The sequence below is a fragment of the Pseudophryne corroboree genome, chromosome 12 (genome assembly GCF_028390025.1).
Source record: "Pseudophryne corroboree isolate aPseCor3 chromosome 12, aPseCor3.hap2, whole genome shotgun sequence".
Classification (NCBI taxonomy): domain Eukaryota; kingdom Metazoa; phylum Chordata; class Amphibia; order Anura; family Myobatrachidae; genus Pseudophryne; species Pseudophryne corroboree.
The window spans coordinates 173106956-173129849 of NC_086455.1; the positions used below are offsets into that span (position 1 = coordinate 173106956).

At 50.1% G+C, this 22894-nt stretch overlaps 2 protein-coding genes across 6 annotated transcripts in view; one reads left to right on the forward strand and one right to left on the reverse strand.

Moving 5' to 3' along the window:
- Positions 1 to 17101, reverse strand: part of DGLUCY (D-glutamate cyclase) — a 37809-nt gene extending 20708 nt beyond the window's left edge. The window contains exon 1 of one of the 3 annotated variants that reach the window (XM_063948599.1): positions 17013 to 17101. Coding sequence is in view for 1 of the 3 variants with exons in the window: in XM_063948596.1 (XP_063804666.1) it covers positions 16916 to 16981 (66 nt within the window). In the remaining 2 variants the exon portion in view is untranslated. The other 2 variants (XM_063948596.1, XM_063948598.1) reach the window with 2 other exon arrangements.
- A 77-nt stretch (positions 17102 to 17178) lies between these two features.
- The window catches only part of RPS6KA5 (ribosomal protein S6 kinase A5), a 77717-nt gene continuing 72001 nt past the window's right edge, over positions 17179 to 22894 (forward strand). For 2 of the 3 annotated variants that reach the window (XM_063948593.1, XM_063948594.1), the window contains exon 1: positions 17283 to 17593. In XM_063948593.1, the coding sequence (XP_063804663.1) occupies positions 17536 to 17593 (58 nt within the window). In that variant the 5' untranslated portion in view covers positions 17283 to 17535. Of the gene's footprint in view, positions 17259 to 17282; positions 17594 to 22894 lie in introns of those variants that run through there. The other variant, XM_063948595.1, reaches the window with a different exon arrangement.

Sequence of the window (22894 nt, forward strand, 5' to 3'; positions counted from 1 at the left end):
TCTCCGAGGGTTCACTTAGATGTATCAATTGCTAACTAGCTGGTTAAACAGTTACACATAGATCCCTGGCAGTACCCTGGATACCAGGGCTACAGATCACTTACAGAATGATGGGGGGGGAGGGGGAGAATTTACCAAAACTCGGAGAGAGATAAAGTACCAACCAATCAGCTCAGCTGTTATCTTTCCAGCACAGCCTGTAAAACCAGTTAGAATGTGATTGGTAGGTACAGGTCGGAGCACAGGCCAAGGTCAGGGACAAGAGCAGGATCACAACGGAGAGACAGGCCAAGGTCAGGGACAAGAGCAGATCACAACGGAGAGACAGGCCAAGGTCAGGGACAAGAGCAGGCTCACAACGGAGAGACAGGCCAAGGTCAGAGACAAGAGCAGGATCACAACGGAGAGACAGGCCGAGGTCGGGAAACAAGAGCAGGCTCACAACGGAGAGACAGGCCAAGGTCAGGGACAAGAGCAGGTTCACAACGGAGAGACAGGCCGAGGTCAGGGACAAGAGCAGGCTCACAACGGAGAGACAGGCCGAGGTCGGGGAACAAGAGCAGGCTCACAACGGAGAGACAGGTCGAGGTCAGGGACAAGAGCTGGCTCACAACGGAGAGACAGGCCGAGGTTGGGGAACAAGAGCAGGCTCACAACGGAGAGACAGGCCGAGGTCAGAGAACAAGAGCAGGTTCACAACGGAGAGACAGGCCGAGGTCAGAGAACAAGAGCAGGTTCACAACGGAGAGACAGGCCGAGGTCAGGGAACAAGAGCAGGATCCCAACGGAGAGACAGGCCGAGGCCAGGGAACAAGAGCAGGATCACAACGGAGAGACAGGCCGAGGTCAGGGAACAAGAGCAGGTTCACAACGGAGAGACAGGCCGAGGTCAGGGAACAAGAGCAGGATCACAACGGAGAGACAGGCCGTGGTCAGGGAACAAGAGCAGGATCACAACGGAGAGACAGGCCGAGTTCAGGGAACAAGAGCAGGATCACAACGGAGAGACAGGCCGAGGTCGGGGAACAAGAGCAGGATCACTACGGAGAGAAAGGCCGAGGTCGGGGAACAAGAGCAGGATCACAACGGAGAGACAGGCCGAGGTCAGAGAACAAGAGCAGGCTCACAACTGAGAGACAGGCCGAGGTCAGAGAACAAGAGCAGGCTCACAACTGAGAGACAGGCCGAGGTCAGAGAACAAGAGCAGGCTCACAACGGAGAGACAGGCCGAGGTCAGAGAACAAGAGCAGGCTCACAACGGAGAGACAGGCCGAGGTCAGAGAACAAGAGCAGGCTCACAACGGAGAGACAGGCCGAGGTCAGAGAACAAGAGCAGGATCACAACGGAGAGACAGGCCGAGGTCAGAGAACAAGAGCAGGATCACAACGGAGAGACAGGCCGAGGTCAGAGAACAAGAGCAGGCTCACAACGGAGAGACAGGCCGAGGTCAGAGAACAAGAGCAGGCTCACAACGGAGAGACAGGCCGAGGTCAGAGAACAAGAGCAGGCTCACAACGGAGAGACAGGCCGAGGTCAGAGAACAAGAGCAGGTTCACAACGGAGAGACAGGCCGAGGTCAGGGAACAAGAGCAGGATCCCAACGGAGAGACAGGCCGAGGCCAGGGAACAAGAGCAGGATCACAACGGAGAGACAGGCCGAGGTCAGGGAACAAGAGCAGGTTCACAACGGAGAGACAGGCCGAGGTCAGGGAACAAGAGCAGGATCACAACGGAGAGACAGGCCGTGGTCAGGGAACAAGAGCAGGATCACAACGGAGAGACAGGCCGAGTTCAGGGAACAAGAGCAGGATCACAACGGAGAGACAGGCCGAGGTCGGGGAACAAGAGCAGGATCACTACGGAGAGAAAGGCCGAGGTCGGGGAACAAGAGCAGGATCACAACGGAGAGACAGGCTGAGGTCAGAGAACAAGAGCAGGCTCACAACTGAGAGACAGGCCGAGGTCAGAGAACAAGAGCAGGCTCACAACTGAGAGACAGGCCGAGGTCAGAGAACAAGAGCAGGCTCACAACTGAGAGACAGGCCGAGGTCAGAGAACAAGAGCAGGCTCACAACGGAGAGACAGGCCGAGGTCAGAGAACAAGAGCAGGCTCACAACGGAGAGACAGGCCGAGGTCAGAGAACAAGAGCAGGCTCACAACGGAGAGACAGGCTGAGGTCAGAGAACAAGAGCAGGATCACAACGGAGAGACAGGCCGAGGTCAGAGAACAAGAGCAGGATCACAACGGAGAGACAGGCCGAGGTCAGAGAACAAGAGCAGGCTCACAACGGAGAGACAGGCCGAGGTCAGAGAACAAGAGCAGGCTCACAACGGAGAGACAGGCCGAGGTCAGAGAACAAGAGCAGGCTCACAACGGAGAGACAGGCCGAGGTCAGAGAACAAGAGCAGGTTCACAACGGAGAGACAGGCCGAGGTCAGGGAACAAGAGCAGGATCCCAACGGAGAGACAGGCCGAGGCCAGGGAACAAGAGCAGGATCACAACGGAGAGACAGGCCGAGGTCAGGGAACAAGAGCAGGTTCACAACGGAGAGACAGGCCGAGGTCAGGGAACAAGAGCAGGATCACAACGGAGAGACAGGCCGTGGTCAGGGAACAAGAGCAGGATCACAACGGAGAGACAGGCCGAGTTCAGGGAACAAGAGCAGGATCACAACGGAGAGACAGGCCGAGGTCGGGGAACAAGAGCAGGATCACTACGGAGAGAAAGGCCGAGGTCGGGGAACAAGAGCAGGATCACAACGGAGAGACAGGCTGAGGTCAGAGAACAAGAGCAGGCTCACAACTGAGAGACAGGCCGAGGTCAGAGAACAAGAGCAGGCTCACAACTGAGAGACAGGCCGAGGTCAGAGAACAAGAGCAGGCTCACAACGGAGAGACAGGCCGAGGTCAGAGAACAAGAGCAGGATCACAACGGAGAGACAGGCCGAGGTCAGAGAACAAGAGCAGGATCACAACGGAGAGACAGGCCGAGGTCAGAGAACAAGAGCAGGATCACAACGGAGAGACAGGCCGAGGTCAGAGAACAAGAGCAGGCTCACAATGGTCAGGATACAAGTGCAGGGCGCAGAGAGGCTCAGTACTGGCGCAGAAGGGGGGGGGGGGATCAGGTACTGGAGCAGGACTCGGGTAAGCAGAGCATTACCTATGAATGCTACTGATCTGCAGTCACTGCATCTTCCTCTTGCATCTGATGTGAGCCAGACAGCAATGATAATTACTTACTGTGCTCTTTCCTGTGGGTGACTGTGATACACGTTCTCAGTGGCACCAGGAGCCCCCCTGGATACATTATATAACAGTGAGGGGCTTATTATACTGTGATACACGTTCTCAGTGGCACCAGGAGCCCCCCTGGATACATTATATAACAGTGAGGGGCTTATTATACTGTGATACATGTTCTCAGTGGCACCAGGAGCCCCTCTGGATACATTATATAACAGTGAGGGGCTTATTATACTGTGATACATGTTCTCAGTGGCACCAGGAGCCCCTCTGGATACATTATATAACAGTGAGGGGCTTATTATACTGTGATACATGTTCTCAGTGGCACCAGGAGCCCCTCTGGATACATTATATAACAGTGAGGGGCTTATTATACTGTGATACATGTTCTCAGTGGCACCAGGAGCCCCTCTGGATACATTATATAACAGTGAGGGGCTTATTATACTGTGATACATGTTCTCAGTGGCACCAGGAGCCCCTCTGGATACATTATATAACAGTGAGGGGCTTATTATACTGTGATACATGTTCTCAGTGGCACCAGGAGCCCCTCTGGATACATTATATAACAGTGAGGGGCTTATTATACTGTGATACATGTTCTCAGTGGCACCAGGAGCCCCTCTGGATACATTATATAACAGTGAGGGGCTTATTATACTGTGATACATGTTCTCAGTGGCACCAGGAGCCCCTCTGGATACATTATATAACAGTGAGGGGCTTATTATACTGTGATACATGTTCTCAGTGGCACCAGGAGCCCCCCTGGATACATTATATAACAGTGAGGAGCTTATTATACTGTGATACATGTTCTCAGTGGCACCAGGAGCTCCCCCTGGATACATTATATAACAGTGAGGGGCTTATTATACTGTGATACATGTTCTCAGTGGCACCAGGAGCCCCCCCCCCCCCCCCCCTGGATACATTATATAACAGTGAAGGGCTTATTATACTGTGATACATGTTCTCAGTGGCACCAGGAGCCCCCCCCTGGATACATTATATAACAGTGAGGGGCTTATTATACTGTGATACATGTTCTCAGTGGCACCAGGAGCCCCCCCTGGATACATTATATAACAGTGAGGGGCTTATTATACTGTGATACATGTTGTCAGTGGCACCAGGAGCTCCCCCTGGATACATTATATAACAGTGAGGGGCTTATTATACTGTGATACATGTTCTCAGTGGCACCAGGTGCCCCCCCCCCCCCCCCCTGGATACATTATATAACAGTGAAGGGCTTATTATACTGTGATACATGTTCTCAGTGGCACCAGGAGCCCCCCCCTGGATACATTATATAACAGTGAGGGGCTTATTATACTGTGATACATGTTCTCAGTGGCACCAGGAGCCCCCCCTGGATACATTATATAACAGTGAGGGGCTTATTATACTGTGATACATGTTGTCAGTGGCACCAGGAGCTCCCCCTGGATACATTATATAACAGTGAGGGGCTTATTATACTGTGATACATGTTCTCAGTGGCACCAGGAGCCCCCCCCCCCCCCCTGGATATATTATATAACAGTGAAGGGCTTATTATACTGTGATACATGTTCTCAGTGGCACCAGGAGCCCCCCCCTGGATACATTATATAACAGTGAGGGGCTTATTATACTGTGATACATGTTCTCAGTGGCACCAGGAGCCCCCCCTGGATACATTATATAACAGTGAGGGGCTTATTATACTGTGATACATGTTGTCAGTGGCACCAGGAGCCCCCCCTGGATACATTATATAACAGTGAGGGGCTTATTATACTGTGATACATGTTCTCAGTGGCACCAGGAGCCCCCCCCCCCCCCCCCCTGGATACATTATATAACAGTGAGGGGCTTATTATACTGTGATACATGTTCTCAGTGGCACCAGGAGCCCCCCTGGATACATTATATAACAGTGAGGGGCTTATTATACTGTGATACATGTTCTCAGTGGCACCAGGAGCCCCCCTGGATACATTATATAACAGTGAGGGGCTTATTATACTGTGATACATGTTCTCAGTGGCACCAGGAGCTCCCCCTGGATACATTATATAACAGTGAGGGGATTATTATACTGTGATACATGTTCTCAGTGGCACCAGGAGCCCCCCTGGATACATTATATAACAGTGAGGAGCTTATTATACTGTGATACATGTTCTCAGTGGCACCAGGAGCCCCCCTGGATACATTATATAACAGTGAGGGGCTTATTATACTGTGATACATGTTCTCAGTGGCACCAGGAGCTCCCCCTGGATACATTATATAACAGTGAGGGGCTTATTATACTGTGATACATGTTCTCAGTGGCACCAGGAGCCCCCCTGGATACATTATATAACAGTGAGGAGCTTATTATACTGTGATACATGTTCTCAGTGGCACCAGGAGCCCCCCTGGATACATTATATAACAGTGAGGGGCTTATTATACTGTGATACATGTTCTCAGTGGCACCAGGAGCTCCCCCTGGATACATTATATAACAGTGAGGGGATTATTATACTGTGATACATGTTCTCAGTGGCACCAGGAGCTCCCCCTGGATACATTATATAACAGTGAGGGGCTTATTATACTGTGATACATGTTGTCAGTGGCACCAGGAGCTCCCCCTGGATACATTATATAACAGTGAGGGGCTTATTATACTGTGATGTTCTCAGTGGCACCAGGAGCCCCCCCCTGGATACATTATATAACAGTGAGGGGCTTATTATACTGTGATACATGTTCTCAGTGGCACCAGGAGCCCCCCCTGGATACATTATATAACAGCGAGGGGCTTATTATACTGTGATACATGTTCTCAGTGGCACCAGGAGCTCCCCCTGGATACATTATATAACAGTGAGGAGCTTATTATACTGTGATACATGTTCTCAGTGGCACCAGGAGCTCCCCCTGGATACATTATATAACAGTGAGGGGATTATTATACTGTGATACATGTTCTCAGTGGCACCAGGAGCCCCCCCTGGATACATTATATAACAGTGAGGGGCTTATTATACTGTGATACATGTTCTCAGTGGCACCAGGAGCTCCCCCTGGATACATTATATAACAGTGAGGGGATTATTATACTGTGATACATGTTCTCAGTGGCACCAGGAGCTCCCCCTGGATACATTATATAACAGTGAGGGGCTTATTATACTGTGATACATGTTCTCAGTGGCACCAGGAGCTCCCCCTGGATACATTATATAACAGTGAGGGGCTAATTATACTGTGATACATGTTCTCAGTGGCACCAGGAGCTCCCCCTGGATACATTATATAACAGTGAGGGGCTTATTATACTGTGATACATGTTCTCAGTGGCACCAGGAGCTCCCCCTGGATACATTATATAACAGTGAGGAGCTTATTATACTGTGATACATGTTCTCAGTGGCACCAGGAGCCCCCCCTGGATACATTATATAACAGTGAGGGGCTTATTATACTGTGATACATGTTCTCAGTGGCACCAGGAGCTCCCCCTGGATACATTATATAACAGTGAGGGGCTTATTATACTGTGATACATGTTCTCAGTGGCACCAGGAGCCCCCCTGGATACATTATATAACAGTGAGGGGCTTATTATACTGTGATACATGTTCTCAGTGGCACCAGGAGCTCCCCCTGGATACATTATATAACAGTGAGGGGATTATTATACTGTGATACATGTTCTCAGTGGCACCAGGAGCTCCCCCTGGATACATTATATAACAGTGAGGGGCTTATTATACTGTGATACATGTTGTCAGTGGCACCAGGAGCTCCCCCTGGATACATTATATAACAGTGAGGGGCTTATTATACTGTGATGTTCTCAGTGGCACCAGGAGCCCCCCCCTGGATACATTATATAACAGTGAGGGGCTTATTATACTGTGATACATGTTCTCAGTGGCACCAGGAGCCCCCCCTGGATACATTATATAACAGCGAGGGGCTTATTATACTGTGATACATGTTCTCAGTGGCACCAGGAGCTCCCCCTGGATACATTATATAACAGTGAGGAGCTTATTATACTGTGATACATGTTCTCAGTGGCACCAGGAGCTCCCCCTGGATACATTATATAACAGTGAGGGGATTATTATACTGTGATACATGTTCTCAGTGGCACCAGGAGCCCCCCCTGGATACATTATATAACAGTGAGGGGCTTATTATACTGTGATACATGTTCTCAGTGGCACCAGGAGCTCCCCCTGGATACATTATATAACAGTGAGGGGATTATTATACTGTGATACATGTTCTCAGTGGCACCAGGAGCTCCCCCTGGATACATTATATAACAGTGAGGGGCTTATTATACTGTGATACATGTTCTCAGTGGCACCAGGAGCCCCCCCTGGATACATTATATAACAGTGAGGGGCTTATTATACTGTGATACATGTTCTCAGTGGCACCAGGAGCTCCCCCTGGATACATTATATAACAGTGAGGGGCTTATTATACTGTGTATGGGGATTTGGCCCATAGTAGACGTGTATACAGAAGGCAGACTACTCACCTTGTAGTATATAAATGACAGCTCAGGACAACACACACCACCGAGCGACACAAGGCCACAGAACAAAGGTTCCTATGGAATATAAGTTCTGGCTACCACAGTGCCATCTAGTGGAGAGAAATGACACTGACAGTGCATGGCCACTTACCACTCAGAAGTAACAGGTAAGCAAGCAGGGGTTATATTACATAGTGCTATTATAAAGCTCAGTCACTTATCTGACAGAACATTTCCCTGCCTGTATACGGTAACTATAAGCCTGATGCAGCGTCAGTATGACACAGGCTTATGTGGCATACCCTGTATTCATTAATATTATTTTTACTAAAATAATGTGAAAACAGTTATTTCCTGTCAATCACTCAACGAACACTCGAGCGACTGAAAAGCTTCACTCGAGCATCAGCAAATCTCCTAAGTTTTGTGTTAAACAACTAAGCGCATGCGTACTGCGTACCATGCGCATTTAGCAACTAATCGCAGCATTGCGAAAATCGGCAATGAGCGAACTTGGAATGACCCCCCCTCTCCCATTATCTTAATATCATAGAAAAGTACTAATGTATAGGAGGAGAATTCACAAAACATTGTTATAGTAAGCAGATGGCATTTCCCATATGTGTCACCGGTAGTGGCTCGCACGTTACACCTTGCCATGCGATATCTGATACTGAACGGCAGACAATGGACCAGCAATCTGCAAATTACAGATCAGCAAAGTTGGAGCTAAATGTCATACAATGTGAGGCTGTTCTGCAGACATTTACTAATACAGTTGGGACAACTACAGTTCATTCCGCTATGTGCTTTGCTTGGAAAGTCCTGAGGCTATGGGGGTCATTCTGACCCAATCGCACGCTTCAGTTTATCGCAGAGGTGTGATCGGGTCAGAACTGCGAATGCGCCGGCGCCGCAGTGCTGCTACAATCGGGCTGCTACAATCGCCTCTGCCTGATTGACAGGCAGAGGCGATCATTGGGGGGGGGGGGGGCGGAATGGCAGCGTTTGGCCACTGTTTTGTGGGTGCGGTCCGGTCAACGCTACAGCTGCGTGACTTCACACGCAGCTGCTGCGGGCGGGGGAGCGACGAGTAGCTCCCGGCCACCACGCTAAAGCTGCGCTGGTCGGGAGCTACTCTCGAAGTGCAAAGGCATTGCCGCTGTGTGATGTCGTTGCAGTTCTGTGGGGATGGGGGGGGGAGGCGGCACTGACATGCGGGGCGACTAGCCCTGTGCTGGGCGACCCCCCGTATGTCAGTGTGAATGATCGTAGCTCGGAATGACCCCCTATATTAGGCTGAATTCCACCAGAAAATGTGCAAAACTCTGCAGCCACATGTACAGTAGATGATAATCCGTCGTCTGTTCCTAAATGTCAGGAAATGCACTTTACACACAGGATTTCAGTTGACAACATAACAAACGACAATGTATATATTCCAGATGGTATCCGGACTCCGGGTCGACAGCACTTAGGTCGACACCCATTAGGTCGATGCCTATTGTTCGACACCAGAAATAGGTCAACACAGCCATTAGGTTGACATGAACAAGGTTGACATGGAAAAATGTCGACATGAGGTTTAAATAAAGAAAAAAGGAAACCTTTTTCATACTTTACAATCCACGTGGTCTACAATTGGGAACGGTAACCTGTGCCACGCGCAGCGAGCCAAGCCAGGGGACACCGGGTTCCCAGTCACTTTACCAAGAAAACAACACCGAAACCCCCCATAAAAAACTCATGTCGACCTTTTTCCACGTTGACCTTGTTCATGTCGACCTGATGGCCGTGCCGACATATTTCTAGTGTCGACCTAGTCACTGTCGACCAATAAGTGTCAACCTAATGTCTGTTGACTTAGACACTGTCGACCCTGAGTCCCATAGCCAGAAGCCACTAGATGGTGCCCGACTGAGAAATTCAAGTGTTGCTCCATTTGGGCGCGCAAAGCCGCCGACGCCGACATTACTGTGATGTTGTTCCATCACTTTGACAGGCTGCTAACTAGAATATATATATATATATATATATATATATTAACCAATAGACTGCCAGGGCAAATATCAACAATATTATCTACCCACCTGGGGCACTGCACACAGCCCAGACCCTCTAAGGGCAGAATTATTTATTTTTATTTTAATGCCATTGTTTTTTTGTCACTGCCCGGAGTGCAGCCCAGAGGTTCTCGAGCTGCATTAACCCTTGGTGCACAGTGCACACTGGTGATTTTTTTTTGTCACTGCCCGGAGTGCAGCCCAGAGGTTCTCGAGCTGCATTAACCCTTGGAGCACAGTGCACACTGGTGATTTTTTTTGTCACTGCCCGGAGTGCAGCCCAGAGGTTCTCGAGCTGCATTAACCCTTGGAGCACAGTGCACACTGGTGATTTTTTTTGTCACTGCCCGGAGTGCAGCCCAGAGGTTCTCGAGCTGCATTAACCCTTGGTGCACAGTGCACACTGGTGATTTTTTTTGTCACTGCCCGGAGTGCAGCCCAGAGGTTCTCGAGCTGCATTAACCCTTGGTGCACAGTGCACACTGGTGTTTTTTTTGTCACTGCCCAGAGTGCAGCCCAGAGGTTCTCGAGCTGCATTAACCCTTGGTGCACAGTGCACACTGGTGATTTTTTTTGTCACTGCCCGGAGTGCAGCCCAGAGGTTCTCGAGCTGCATTAACCCTTGGTGCACAGTGCACACTGGTGATTTTTTTTGTCACTGCCCGGAGTGCAGCCCAGAGGTTCTCGAGCTGCATTAACCCTTGGAGCACAGTGCACACTGGTGATTTTTTTTGTCACTGCCCGGAGTGCAGCCCAGAGGTTCTCGAGCTGCATTAACCCTTGGTGCACAGTGCACACTGGTGATTTTTTTTTACACTGCCCGGAGTGCAGCCCAGAGGTTCTCGAGCTGCATTAACCCTTGGAGCACAGTGCACACTGGTGATTTTTTTTTGACACTGCCCGGAGTGCAGCCCAGAGGTTCTCGAGCTGCATTAACCCTTGGTGCACAGTGCACACTGGTGATTTTTTTTGTCATTGCCCGGAGTGCAGCCCAGAGGTTCTCGAGCTGCATTAACCCTTGGTGCACAGTGCACACTGGTGATTTTTTTTGTCATTGCCCGGAGTGCAGCCCAGAGGTTCTCGAGCTGCATTAACCCTTGGTGCACAGTGCACACTGGTGATTTTTTGTCCCTGCCCACAAGTGCAGTATTAACCCTTTATTGGTGCACACTGGTGCATTGCATACCACCACTACTATAATAATGTAAGTGCAGTGGTTCTCAGCAATGTGTAAAAAGAGGATTTTGGTACTTAGTGATAAATCCATTTGTCTGACTCCACTCGGGGACACTGGAACAGCTTATACAGTTGGGGTGTGAAGCTAGCAACCGGAGGTGTAGCACAGTATAAAATAAAAAAATATATATGCACAGCCGGCTCCTCCCCCTTCACGCCCCCTATCCCTCAGTTTGGAAAATTTGACGGAGAGAAGAGGACATGAAACTACAAAACTTATGGCGAGGAACCAACCGTAACAACAAATCAAACAGCAACCAAGAATCCTCATAGAATAATCCAAAACTGTTTGAACAAACTATTTCTTAACAAGAACATGCAGGCTGACAGCACAGAGGCGGGCGTCCAGTATCCCCGAGTGGATTCAGAGAAATGGATTTATCGGTAAGTACCAAAATCCTTTTTTCTCTTTCATCCACTAGGGGACACTGGAACAGCATTAGACAGTTGGGGACATCCCAAAGTTACTCCCATGGGTGGGAGTGCTGTCCGTAGCCTGCAAAACCAATCATCCAAACCTGGAATCTCTGGACGCAAAAAAAATTTTTTTTACACCATCTCTATTGCAACCCTCGCACGCCCAACTGTGATTCAGCTTTGATGTCAGGGTTGATGTCCAGTCGCTTCCCTCTATTTTCCCAGGATCTTTTTATTAGAACTCCCTTGAAAATATAAATCATAAGAATGCATGTTAAAGTACAGGATGATCCTTAGCAGCAGAGACCACTATACATCTTTACCAGCAGAGGGAGCAACTCATCTATTTGTAATGTAGATCCCTCCCCCTGTTTTCACTGGCCATGTTCCGTTTGGCGCCACTTATTTATCTCAAGATGGCCGCAACTAAAAAATTACAGAAACATCTATGTTAAGCTGCACTTCTACGCCCTGTAGCCGCAGGAGACCTGCTTTCTTACTGTCCCAGCGCTTCTAGGCTGTCCCTTTGATATGTCTCCTCCAGGCTACTTTCCTGCCCTCGTTTTTAAAGCTGCACGTCGGTACGCACTGTCCCTGGCCGCATTGTATAACAGATCTCGTGGCCGCCTGACCGCGCTGCCCGTCGCCGGCAGTGTGTATCACCCCCCGCTGCATGTAGCTGTCTCTGTAGTAACCTCTCCCCCGTGTACCGCTGACCTCGTGGACTGCTGAGCTTGGCCGCATGAGAGACGGCGGAGGGAGGGGCAGGGGCATGGTTGCGGCTGCTGCTACTGGGATCCGTGTTGTGGGTCCTGGTTAACACAGTGTACTGTGTGGACCCCTCTGTAAAATGGAACCCTGTACTGCTGGCTGCTGTGCTTATCTAGGGCACTATTACTTAACCAGTACTCACTGTCACTGAATAAGACTCTTTGCTTCGGATCTCTCGGAGAGATGTAGGTCCCTTCAGAAGGGATCTTTGTCTCTCTAGACTCAAGGCTTTTCTCCCCATTTTATTTAGGTTGACTCGGCCTCAGTTACTTTGTAATGGAGCAGGAGCTCCCTTTCAGTGCTGTACCTCCTTGGCACAGTTTTTCAAACTGAGGGATGGGGGGCGTGAAGGGGGAGGAATTGGCTGTGCATATTTTTTTTTCATTTTAGATTGTGCCACACCTCCGGTTGCTAGGTTCACACCCCAACTGTCTAATGCTGTTCCAGTGTCCCATAGTGGATGAGAGAGAAAAATATAATAACAAAAAACTTGCGTGTGTTTAGGCTGTGCACCATCCTCTGCCGGTCGCGTCCCTCCTCTGCAGCCACTCACACCAGCATCTCTCCTCTCCAGACACACGCGGGGCTTCCGTCCTCCTCTCTGCGCCCCAGTCTCTTTCAGCACAGTGTGCCTCCGGACTTCTGCACACGGCTCCTCAAACACCGGGTACCACTTCTCGCCACTCTGCTCTCCTTCATGTCCCCTCGACTCCGCCTTCTTTCTTCTCGCGCCCAGTGTCAGCCTATCGGAGCGTTTTTCAGGTTCCCGCTCTGCTACATTGTCGGCCAAGCTCCCTGGGTCCAGGTGCCCTTCATGTTCTTCCTCCTGGGTACTACAGTTGCCTAGCAACCGGGGTAAGTATTAACCCCCGCAGTCCCTGTCCAAACAGGCTCCCTCAAACGCAGCATAGGCTGCCATGGCAGCTTGGATAATCAGCCAGGGGTACCACCTGAGTGAGGCACCACATATACCTCTGCTGGAATTATGCGTGACCTCACGCAAAAGTTATTTTTAAAGTGACTCAACAGTCCTGAGTCTTTTGATAACCACTTCAATAATTAAAGATAATCACATTAGCCATGAACATATGTATACATTTGGTACATTGCACATTTCATTCTCAGTAGCGCAAGCAGAATGCCTTTAGTGCTGCGTTCTGACTTCCTGACACCGATTACATTTGATTCACTTTCAGAATCAGGGTCATCTGAAGAAAAGTACTGTCTGTTGCCGGTGAGTTCATCATCCGACGACTCTGGAGCCGTGCTCCTGGCAATGGGGCAGGGAATGGCGCTTCCCATAAACATCAACAACTTAATGCGGTCAAGTGATATATCTCCCTGGGGCACCGATCCCCTCGCCACAGGACCCCCTTTCTATTGTGGTACTGGGTCTTCGGAAGTGCACAACTTAAATTGGTCACGGAGTACGGTGCTGAGTCGACCATCCGCTCCCTCACTCTGGTATGTATACAGGTCATCAGACGGGATTTTTACGATGGTATATGGAACAGTCTCCCACATGGTGTAAAGCTTGATTGATCGACGATTCCTCTTCCTCCACACCCAGTCGCCTACTTGCAGAGGCACCGCCCGTTCATCAGCGTTTGTCATTTCTCTCTTGCCAGGCATTTACGACTTCCATCCGCTGCTCTACAACTTACCTGGCGGTCTCAATGTGATGCTGGTAATCTTAGACGTAGTCAGTTTGCGGGGTGCCGGATTTGTCAACCTCTGGGAGTAGCTCGAAGTCCTTGGTGAGTTTGCCTTGCCTCCCGAACATCAGGTAGAAGGGCGTGAAGCCTGTCAAGCAGTGTTCGGTATTATTGTACAGATATGTCATTTCCGGTAAAAGGTTGGGCCAACGAGAACTCGCTTATGTAGAGAGGCTTCGGATCACTCCTATCACGGTCCGGTTGGCCCTCCCGCAGAGGCCGTTCTCTTAGGGTTGGTAGCCTCCTGTTTAGTGACCTGCTGGCACCAACTTTAAAACTGAGCTCACAGTGCCTTGAGGAGGGGTTATAGAAGAGGCTCCTATGCATCCTGGGACAGCTAAAGCTTTACCTGTTGGTGCCTCTGGATCCAGATCTACTCTACACCCCAATGTTTCCCTGTGGAAACCTGTGCACCCTGCTGCAAAGACACTTAGCTGTATATTCAGCTCCCCATTGTGTAATTTCACCAGTCTTCCAATCTATGATTGGGTTGTGGCTTCTATCCTATGGTAGACAATGGACAATATGGGACAGTGGACCAAATAGAAAGCTAGATCCTCCGAATATAAGCCACCAATGCCAAGACGGATTGCTGGTGTGGAAGATGCTTGTGTCTTTTCGCAAATTGTAATTGGTGATTCCAGCTACGCTGCCGTGATAACAAGGGATTGAGCAAAGAATATGTCCAAAAAGTTCCCAGCCACTCCACTATCCAAGAAGGCCGAAACCTCTATATTTTGACTGACAGCAATTTGAACTGGAATACTAAATTAGTGAAACAGAGGATATAGGCCCAAATGAATCTTTCCCTTTTAATTTAGGCCTTGTCTTTTCCCACTTTGAAAGGACAGGATTTAGCAAGATGACCCCTTACCACTACAGTATAGACACAACCTGAGAACTTTGTTTTCTTTTTGGCTGGAAGTCAAAAAGACCCATCTGCTCCACAGGGTCTTCCACGGATTCTGAGACTACCATACACAATGGCAATGGTGGTAGCTCCTTTTCCATCCCCCGCGGCCTAATATGCCTATCAATCTTAAGAGCCAGTTGGAATAAACTATCCAGGGTCTCGGGAGTAGGATATTCTATGAGTAAGTCCTTTATCTGCTCAGACCGCCCACTATCGTTAGTCCATCATCTGATTTCATATGAGCATACCTCAGTGGAGTGCACATAAATGAGCCTCTGCTGATGCTGCCCTGTCAGGATCATCATAAAGAATTCCAGGGCAGAGGAATCGATGGACTGTAGGATTGCATGGTCAGACTTTAATCCAAAGGCCAATTCTGTGGATTTCCTTGTAGGCGAGAGATGACAACTCCTTCACTCTGAGCTTCTGACCCAGATGATTGAGACCTGAGTCTAAAGTACAGTTTACAACCCTCACAGAAGTTGAAAAACTTTTTAGTCACCGGAAAACTGATCAAGAAGGTTTGGTTTAGGATCTTTTAAGACTCCACGAGCTGACCTATATTTCTCTTTCTGAGATGAGACCCGTAGCATCAGTTCCTGCACTTTCTAGGTTAAATTCTGTATACGGTTTGCAAGGATTTGAGCAGGACTTTGTGATGACTGATCCATTCTGAACGATTACTCTCAACACTAACAATTTGTGGTTGGTTATAATGTTATGTAAATTCAGCACAATTGTCTAAGAACCCTAGAGCTACTAAGAGGGTCTTCTGCCTACAACAGCCACCCAGTGTGCCCTTAATGTATGACGCACACATCGGTACTTAGGATGCCACCAGGACTTAAACCTGGCAGTAGAGGCATACACATTTAGCTGAAGACTGCAGGATAATTGGCTAGAGTAATATTCAATAATGCACAAACAAAACTGGATCACAGGGGTTTAACAAGCAGGTCAGGGTCTGATACTCAGCAGAAGCAGATGAGACATTGTGAGTTGGAACTTGGAGCACAGTGCACTTGGTGTAAACTTGCAGGCTGAGCTGCGGGAGAACACAATAAAGGAGCAGACTAGGAATAACACAGGTACAAGGCCAGGCAAGATTCAGGCACAGCTGACAGGAAAGGCTTCTGACAGGCAGAGAATCCACAGGACAGGCAGAAAATCCACAGGACAGGCAGAAAATCCACAGGATAGGCAGAGTATCCACACGACAGGCAGAGTATCCACACGACAGGCAGAAAATCCACAGGATAGGCAGAAAATCCACAGGACAGGCAGAGTACCCACACGACAGGCAGAGTATCCACAGGACAGGCAGAAAATCCACAGGATAGGCAGAGTATCCACAGGACAGGCAGGGTATCCACAGGAATAGTACAGAGTAGAGGACACAGACCAGCAACTCACACTGGGATCGGTCTGGTATCACGGCGTACGGAATGCTGGCTGTAACTATACCGACAGCGGCCTACGGGGGTAGGTGGCAGACGTGTAAATGGAGGCCTCTGCCCACTGAAGACCCAGCAGGCAGATGGTTTATTAACCAGTAGATAACACAGGGTTAGCAGCAATACAGATACAAGACGCACAGCAATCCCAGTTGCAGCCAGGGTATGCTGGGTGTTGTAGTGCACCAGTATAGCACACTATATGCAGACAGCAGCAGAGTGGTCAGTACACACAAGGTGGCGTGGTCTCGAGATCCGGTCTCTAGGTCGACAGTAACTAGGTCGACAGGGTCTATAGGTCGACATGAGTTTTTAATGATTTTTTTCTTTTTTTTTAACCTTTCAATACTACACGATCCATGTGGACTACGATTGGAACGGTAATGTGTGCCGAGCGAAGCGGTAACGGAGCCAGGCACCTTGCCAGAAGCATGGCGAGGAGGGTACACGGTGCACTAATTGGGGTTCCCGGTCACTCTACGAATAAAATGACACCAAAAAAACATGAAAAACTCATGTCGACCTTTTGACCTGTCGACCTAGTTACCATCTACCTTCCATACCACATCCTGTGGTCTCATGGGAATCTGTTGTTTACGCCACGGGATGATACGGCGCATGCGCACATAGGGAATGTCGGAGGTCGCGCACCCGGGCGGGGGAAGACGCTGGGCCCCAATGCCCGGATGTTGCTGCTCAGTAACAGACGCAGCGGTGACACGCAGCGGAGCCGGCCGAACTATGGGCAGGCAGGCGGGCTATAGATGAGGGAATAAGGCGGGAATCCGCGTAGTAAACAGTAGCTAGTCTAAACAGCCAATCGTGTTCCCTTTATCGTCCGAGCAACCAATGCGGAAGCAGTAAGTGGGCGGAGTCTAATCATCGCCCTGGCCAATGGTAAGGCGGCGGCCTACCCTGACGTCCTGTTGCTCCGCCCTTTCTGTCTGTCAGTCGCGGGGGGCGGGCAAGGGAATGTGTTTGGGTCAAGTCGGACTCCGCCCACTCCGCCGTGTGTCTACCAATGAGAGGGCGGGGAACCGTGTACTGAGGTTAGGTAGTACTGACTGGCAAGGGGTGGGTTGCACCGTGCGGTACTAGTGCGCTCCGGGAGGGGGCAGCGCGTTGTCCCGGTTACCCGTCTCTGTGTGAACGCGGGGCTCCTGTCTGACGGGACATGGAGGGGCCCTCCCGGGAAGGTGACCTGCTTACTGTGACACACGAGCTCCGGAGCGGTGAGTGCCCGCAGCAGAGCCCAGTATCCCCCAGTGCACACAGTACTACTGACATGTCTATGCCCCCTCCCCAGTGTCCCCCAGTGCACAGACCTACTGTCATCTCTATGTCCCCTCCTCAGTGTCCCCCAGTGCACAGTACTACTGACATCTCTATGCCCCCTCCCCAGTGTTCCCCAGTGCACAGACCTACTGTCATCTCTATGTCCCCTCCTCAGTGTCCCCCAGTGCACAGTACTACTGACATCTCTATGCCCCCTCCTCAGTGTCCCCCAGTGCACAGTACTACTGACATCTCTATGTACCCTCCCCAGTGCACAGACCTACTGTCATCTCTATGTCCCCTCCTCAGTGTTCCCCAGTGCACAGTACTACTGACATCTCTATGCCCCCTCCCCAGTGTCCCCCAGTGCACAGTACTACTGACATCTCTATGCCCGCTCCTCAGTATCCCCCAGTGTACACTACTACTGACATCTCTATGTACCCTCCTCAGTATCCCCCAGTGCACAGTACTACTGACATCTCTATGTCCCCTCCTCAGTATCCCCCAGTGCACAGTACTACTGACATATCTATGCCCCCTCCCCAGTGTCCCCCAGTGCACAGTACTACTGACATATCTATTTCCCCTCCTCCGTATCCCCCAGTGTACACTACTACTGACATCTCTATGTCCCCTCCTCAGTATCACCCAGTGCACAGTACTACTGACATCTCTATGCCCCCTCCCCAGTGTCCCCCAGTGAACAGTACTACTGACATCTCTATGCCCCCTCCCCAGTGTCCCCCAGTGCACAGTACTACTGACATCTCTATGCCCCCTCCACAGTGTCCCTCAGTGCACAGTACTACTGACATCTCTATGCCCCCTCCCCAGTGTCCCCCAGTGCACAGTACTACTGACATCTCTATGCCTCCTCCCCAGTGTCCCCCAGTGCACAGTACTACTGACATCTCTATGCCCCCTCCCCAGTGTCCCTCAGTGCACAGTACTACTGACATCTCTATGCCCCCTCCCCAGTGTCCCCCAGTGCACAGTACTACTGACATCTCTATGCCCCCTCCCCAGTGTCCCCCAGTGCACAGTACTACTGACATCTCTATGCCTCCTCCCCAGTGTCCCTCAGTGCACAGTACTACTGACATCTCTGTGCCCCCTTCTCAGTGTCTCCCAGTGCACAGTACTACTGACAGCACTATGCCCCCTCCTCAGTATCCCCCAGTGTACACTACTACTGACATCTCTATGTCCCCTCCTCAGTATCCCCCAGTGCACAGTACTACTGACATCTCTATGCCCCCTCCCCAGTGTCCCCCAGTGCACAGTACTACTGACATCTCTATGCCCCCTCCCAATGTCCCCCAGTGCACAGTACTACTGACATCTCTATGCCCCCTCCCCAGTGTCCCTCAGTGCACAGTACTACTGACATCTCTATACCCCTCCCCAGTGTCCCCCAGTGCACAGTACTACTGACATCTCTCTGCACCTTTCTCAGTGTCTCCCAGTGCACAGTACTACTGACAGCACTATGCCCCCTCCTCAGTGTCCCCCAGTGCACAGTGCTACTGACACCTCTATGCCCCCTCCTCTGTGTCCCCCAGTGCACGGTACTACTGTCGTCTCTATGCCCCCTCCTCAGTGTCCCCCAGTGCACGGTACTACTGTCGTCTCTATGCCCCCTCCCCAGTGCACAGATATAACATGTGCAGAACAGATGGGGGCAGATTTAATGTGCAGAGAGAGTTAGATTTGGGTGGGTTATAGTGTTTCTGTGCAGGGTAAATACCGGCTGCTTTATTTCTACACTGCAATTTAGATTTCAGTTTGAACACCCCCCACCCAAATCTAATGGTACACTTGTGCGATGCCCGACGTTGCGATATCGCAGGGGTATCGCACAGGCAGTTCACATCGCACCTGAACTGCCAAAGTGATTACCATACGATAGATCGCATGGTAATAACGTGATGGGCACGTCACCGCCGAGTGTTTTAAAAACACATGCAATCGCATTGTGAAGCGATAAATATTAAGTGCAGCACTTAATATCTTGCGACGCGACATTCGACCGGTGTGCCCGCGCATCGCGTGGTACCTAAAATGTGCATACAATCCTGCGATTTATTTCACAGATGCTGTCGAAATCGAAGGATTGCACCTGATATCTCACAAGTGTATGGGCTACATAACTCTCTCTGCACATGTTACATCTGCCCCCCCCTGCACTGCACATGGGTGGTCATTCCGAGTTGTTCGCTTGTTGCCGTTTTTCGCAATGGAGTGATTAGGTAGAAAATGCGCATGGTACGCAACGCGCATGCGTTCAGTAATTTAACACAAAACTTTGGAGATTTACACAAGCTCGAGCAACGTTTTTTCATCGCTCGAGTGATCGTAGTGTGATTGACAGGAAGTGGGTGTTTCTGGGCAGCAACATGGCGTTTTCAGGGAGTGTGCTAAAAAACGCAGGCGTGCCAGGTAAAAACGCAGGAGTGGCTGGAAAAACGGGGGAGCGGCTGGCCGAACGAAGGGCGTGTTTGTGACGTCAAACCAGGAACTAAACGGACCGAGGTGATCGCAATCTGTGAGTAGGTCTGGAGCTATTCAGAAACTGCAAGGAATTATTTAGTAGCAGTTCTGCTAATCTTTCGTTCTCTATTCTGCTAAGCTAAGATACACTCCCAGAGGGCGGCGGCCTAGCGTGTGCAATGCTGCTAAAAGCAGCTAGCGAGCGATCAACTTGGAATGACCCCCATGGATTTGCCCAACTACTAACAAATTTGCTGCTGCGATCAGGTCTGAATTACCCCCCTTGTCCCTTCTCTCCCTCCTTATCTTTAGACATCATTTAATTACATCTGGCTCCAAAGTTTGTATAGTGTACTGTAAGTGATTTTGGTAATAACGGCTTACACATAGGAATACACTGGTGCTGGTCCCTGGTATGTCGGTGCCTCAAGCGTGCAATATATTATTCTACTACTGACACTGATTGATAGTCCTGATTATTTACTGTCGCCTGTGGTCAGGAGTCTCTGCAAGTGCAGTCTACACGGGGTATTATCCTCTGATAGTACGGTGCCTCATTCTCCTGCTCCTACACCTATAGCGCTCTCTCCTGGTGGGGTTATACATTGAGGTACACATGGATGTGCGGTGTTACAGCGGGGTATTATCCTCTGATAGTACGGTGCCTCATTCTCCTGCTCCTACACCTATAGCGCTCTCTCCTGGTGGGGTTATACATTGAGGTACACATGGATGTGCGGTGTTACAGCGGGGTATTATCCTCTGATAGTACAGTGCCTCATTCTCCTGCTCCTACCCCCATAGCGCTCTCTCCTGGTGGGGTTATACATTGAGGTACACATGGATGTGCGGTGTTACAGCGGGGTATTATCCTCTGATAGTACGGTGCCTCATTCTCCTGCTCCTACACCTATAGCGCTCTCTCCTGGTGGATTTATACATTGAGGTACACATGGATGTGCGGTGTTACAGCGGGGTATTATCCTCTGATAGTACGGTGCCTCATTCTCCTGCTCCTACACCTATAGCGCTCTCTCCTGGTGGGGTTATACATTGAGGTACACATGGATGTGCGGTGTTACAGCGGGGTATTATCCTCTGATAGTACAGTGCCTCATTCTCCTGCTCCTACCCCCATAGCGCTCTCTCCTGGTGGGGTTATACATTGAGGTACACATGGATGTGCGGTGTTACAGCGGGGTATTATCCTCTGATAGTACAGTGCCTCATTCTCCTGCTCCTACCCCCATAGCGCTCTCTCCTGGTGGGGTTATACATTGAGGTACACATGGATGTGCAGTGAAGTGTAGAACGGGGGTTCTCCATTAAGTTACCTCTATGGTACGTCGGGGCGATTCATGATCTAATTATTGGATGAGTGGAGTGACCTCTTGTGTATCCAGCGTTGTGTTGTGTGTCAGAGACTTGTGATGAAGTTTGCTAACTGTGTGACATGAAGGTCTTGATGAAAAGCACAGCCGACGTTTACTTCTCACATCAGTGGCACGTGGTGCTCCGCGGTTTCCACGTCAGTTATTGGCAATGGTGCCATTTGTCAAGTCACGATACACCTTCACTGCAGCAGCACGTGGATAGGTCACACACTGCGCTGTGTCAGGAATACAGCCGCCCTTGGTCTGAAAGCCGATAATCATCCCGTACTGCAACTCTGATAAATTGCCCCTTTTACCCATGACAGCAACGAGTGATATGTGTGCAGATGGCCTATCACCCCTTATATACCCACCAAGCCAGCAACGAGTGATATGTGTGCAGACGTCCTATCACACACCTTGTATACCACCAAGCCAGCAACGAGTGATATGTGTGCAGACAGCCTGTCACACACCTTATATACCCACCAAGCCAGCAACGTGTGATATGTGTGCAGACAGCCTATCACACACCTTATATACCCACCAAGCCAGCAACGAGTGATATGTGTGCAGACATCCTATCACACACCTTATATACCCACCAAGCCAGCAACGTGTGATATGTGTGCAGACAGCCTATCACACACCTTATATACCCACCAAGCCAGCAACGAGTGATATGTGTGTGCAGACGGCCTATCACACCCCTTATATACCCACCAAGCCAGCAACGAGTGATATGTGTGTGCAGACGGCCTATCACACCCCTTATATACCCACCAAGCCAGCAACGAGTGATATGTGTGTGCAGACGGCCTATCACCCCATATATACCCACCAAGCCAGCAACGAGTGATATGTGTGCAGACGGCCTATCACCCCTTATATACCCACCAAGCCAGCAACGAGTGATGTGTGGCAGACGTCCTATCACACCCCGTATATACCCACCAAGCCAGCAACGAGTGATCTGTGTGCAGACGTCCTATCACACACCTTATATACCCACCAAGCCAGCAACGAGTGATATGTGTGCAGACGGCCTATCACACCTTATATACCCACCAAGCCAGCAACGATTGATGTGTGTGCAGACGGCCTATCGCACCCCTTATATACCCACCAAGCCAGCAACGAGTGATGTGTGCAGACGGCCTATCACACACCTTATATACCCACCAAGCCAGCAACGAGTGATATGTGTGCAGACGGCCTATCGCACACCTTATATACCCACCAAGCCAGCAACGAGTGATATGTGTGCAGACGTCCTATCACACACCTTATACACCCACCAAGCCAGCAACGAGTGATATGTGTGCAGACGGCCTATCACACATCTTATATACCCACCGAGCCAGCAACGAGTGATATGTGTGCAGACGGCCT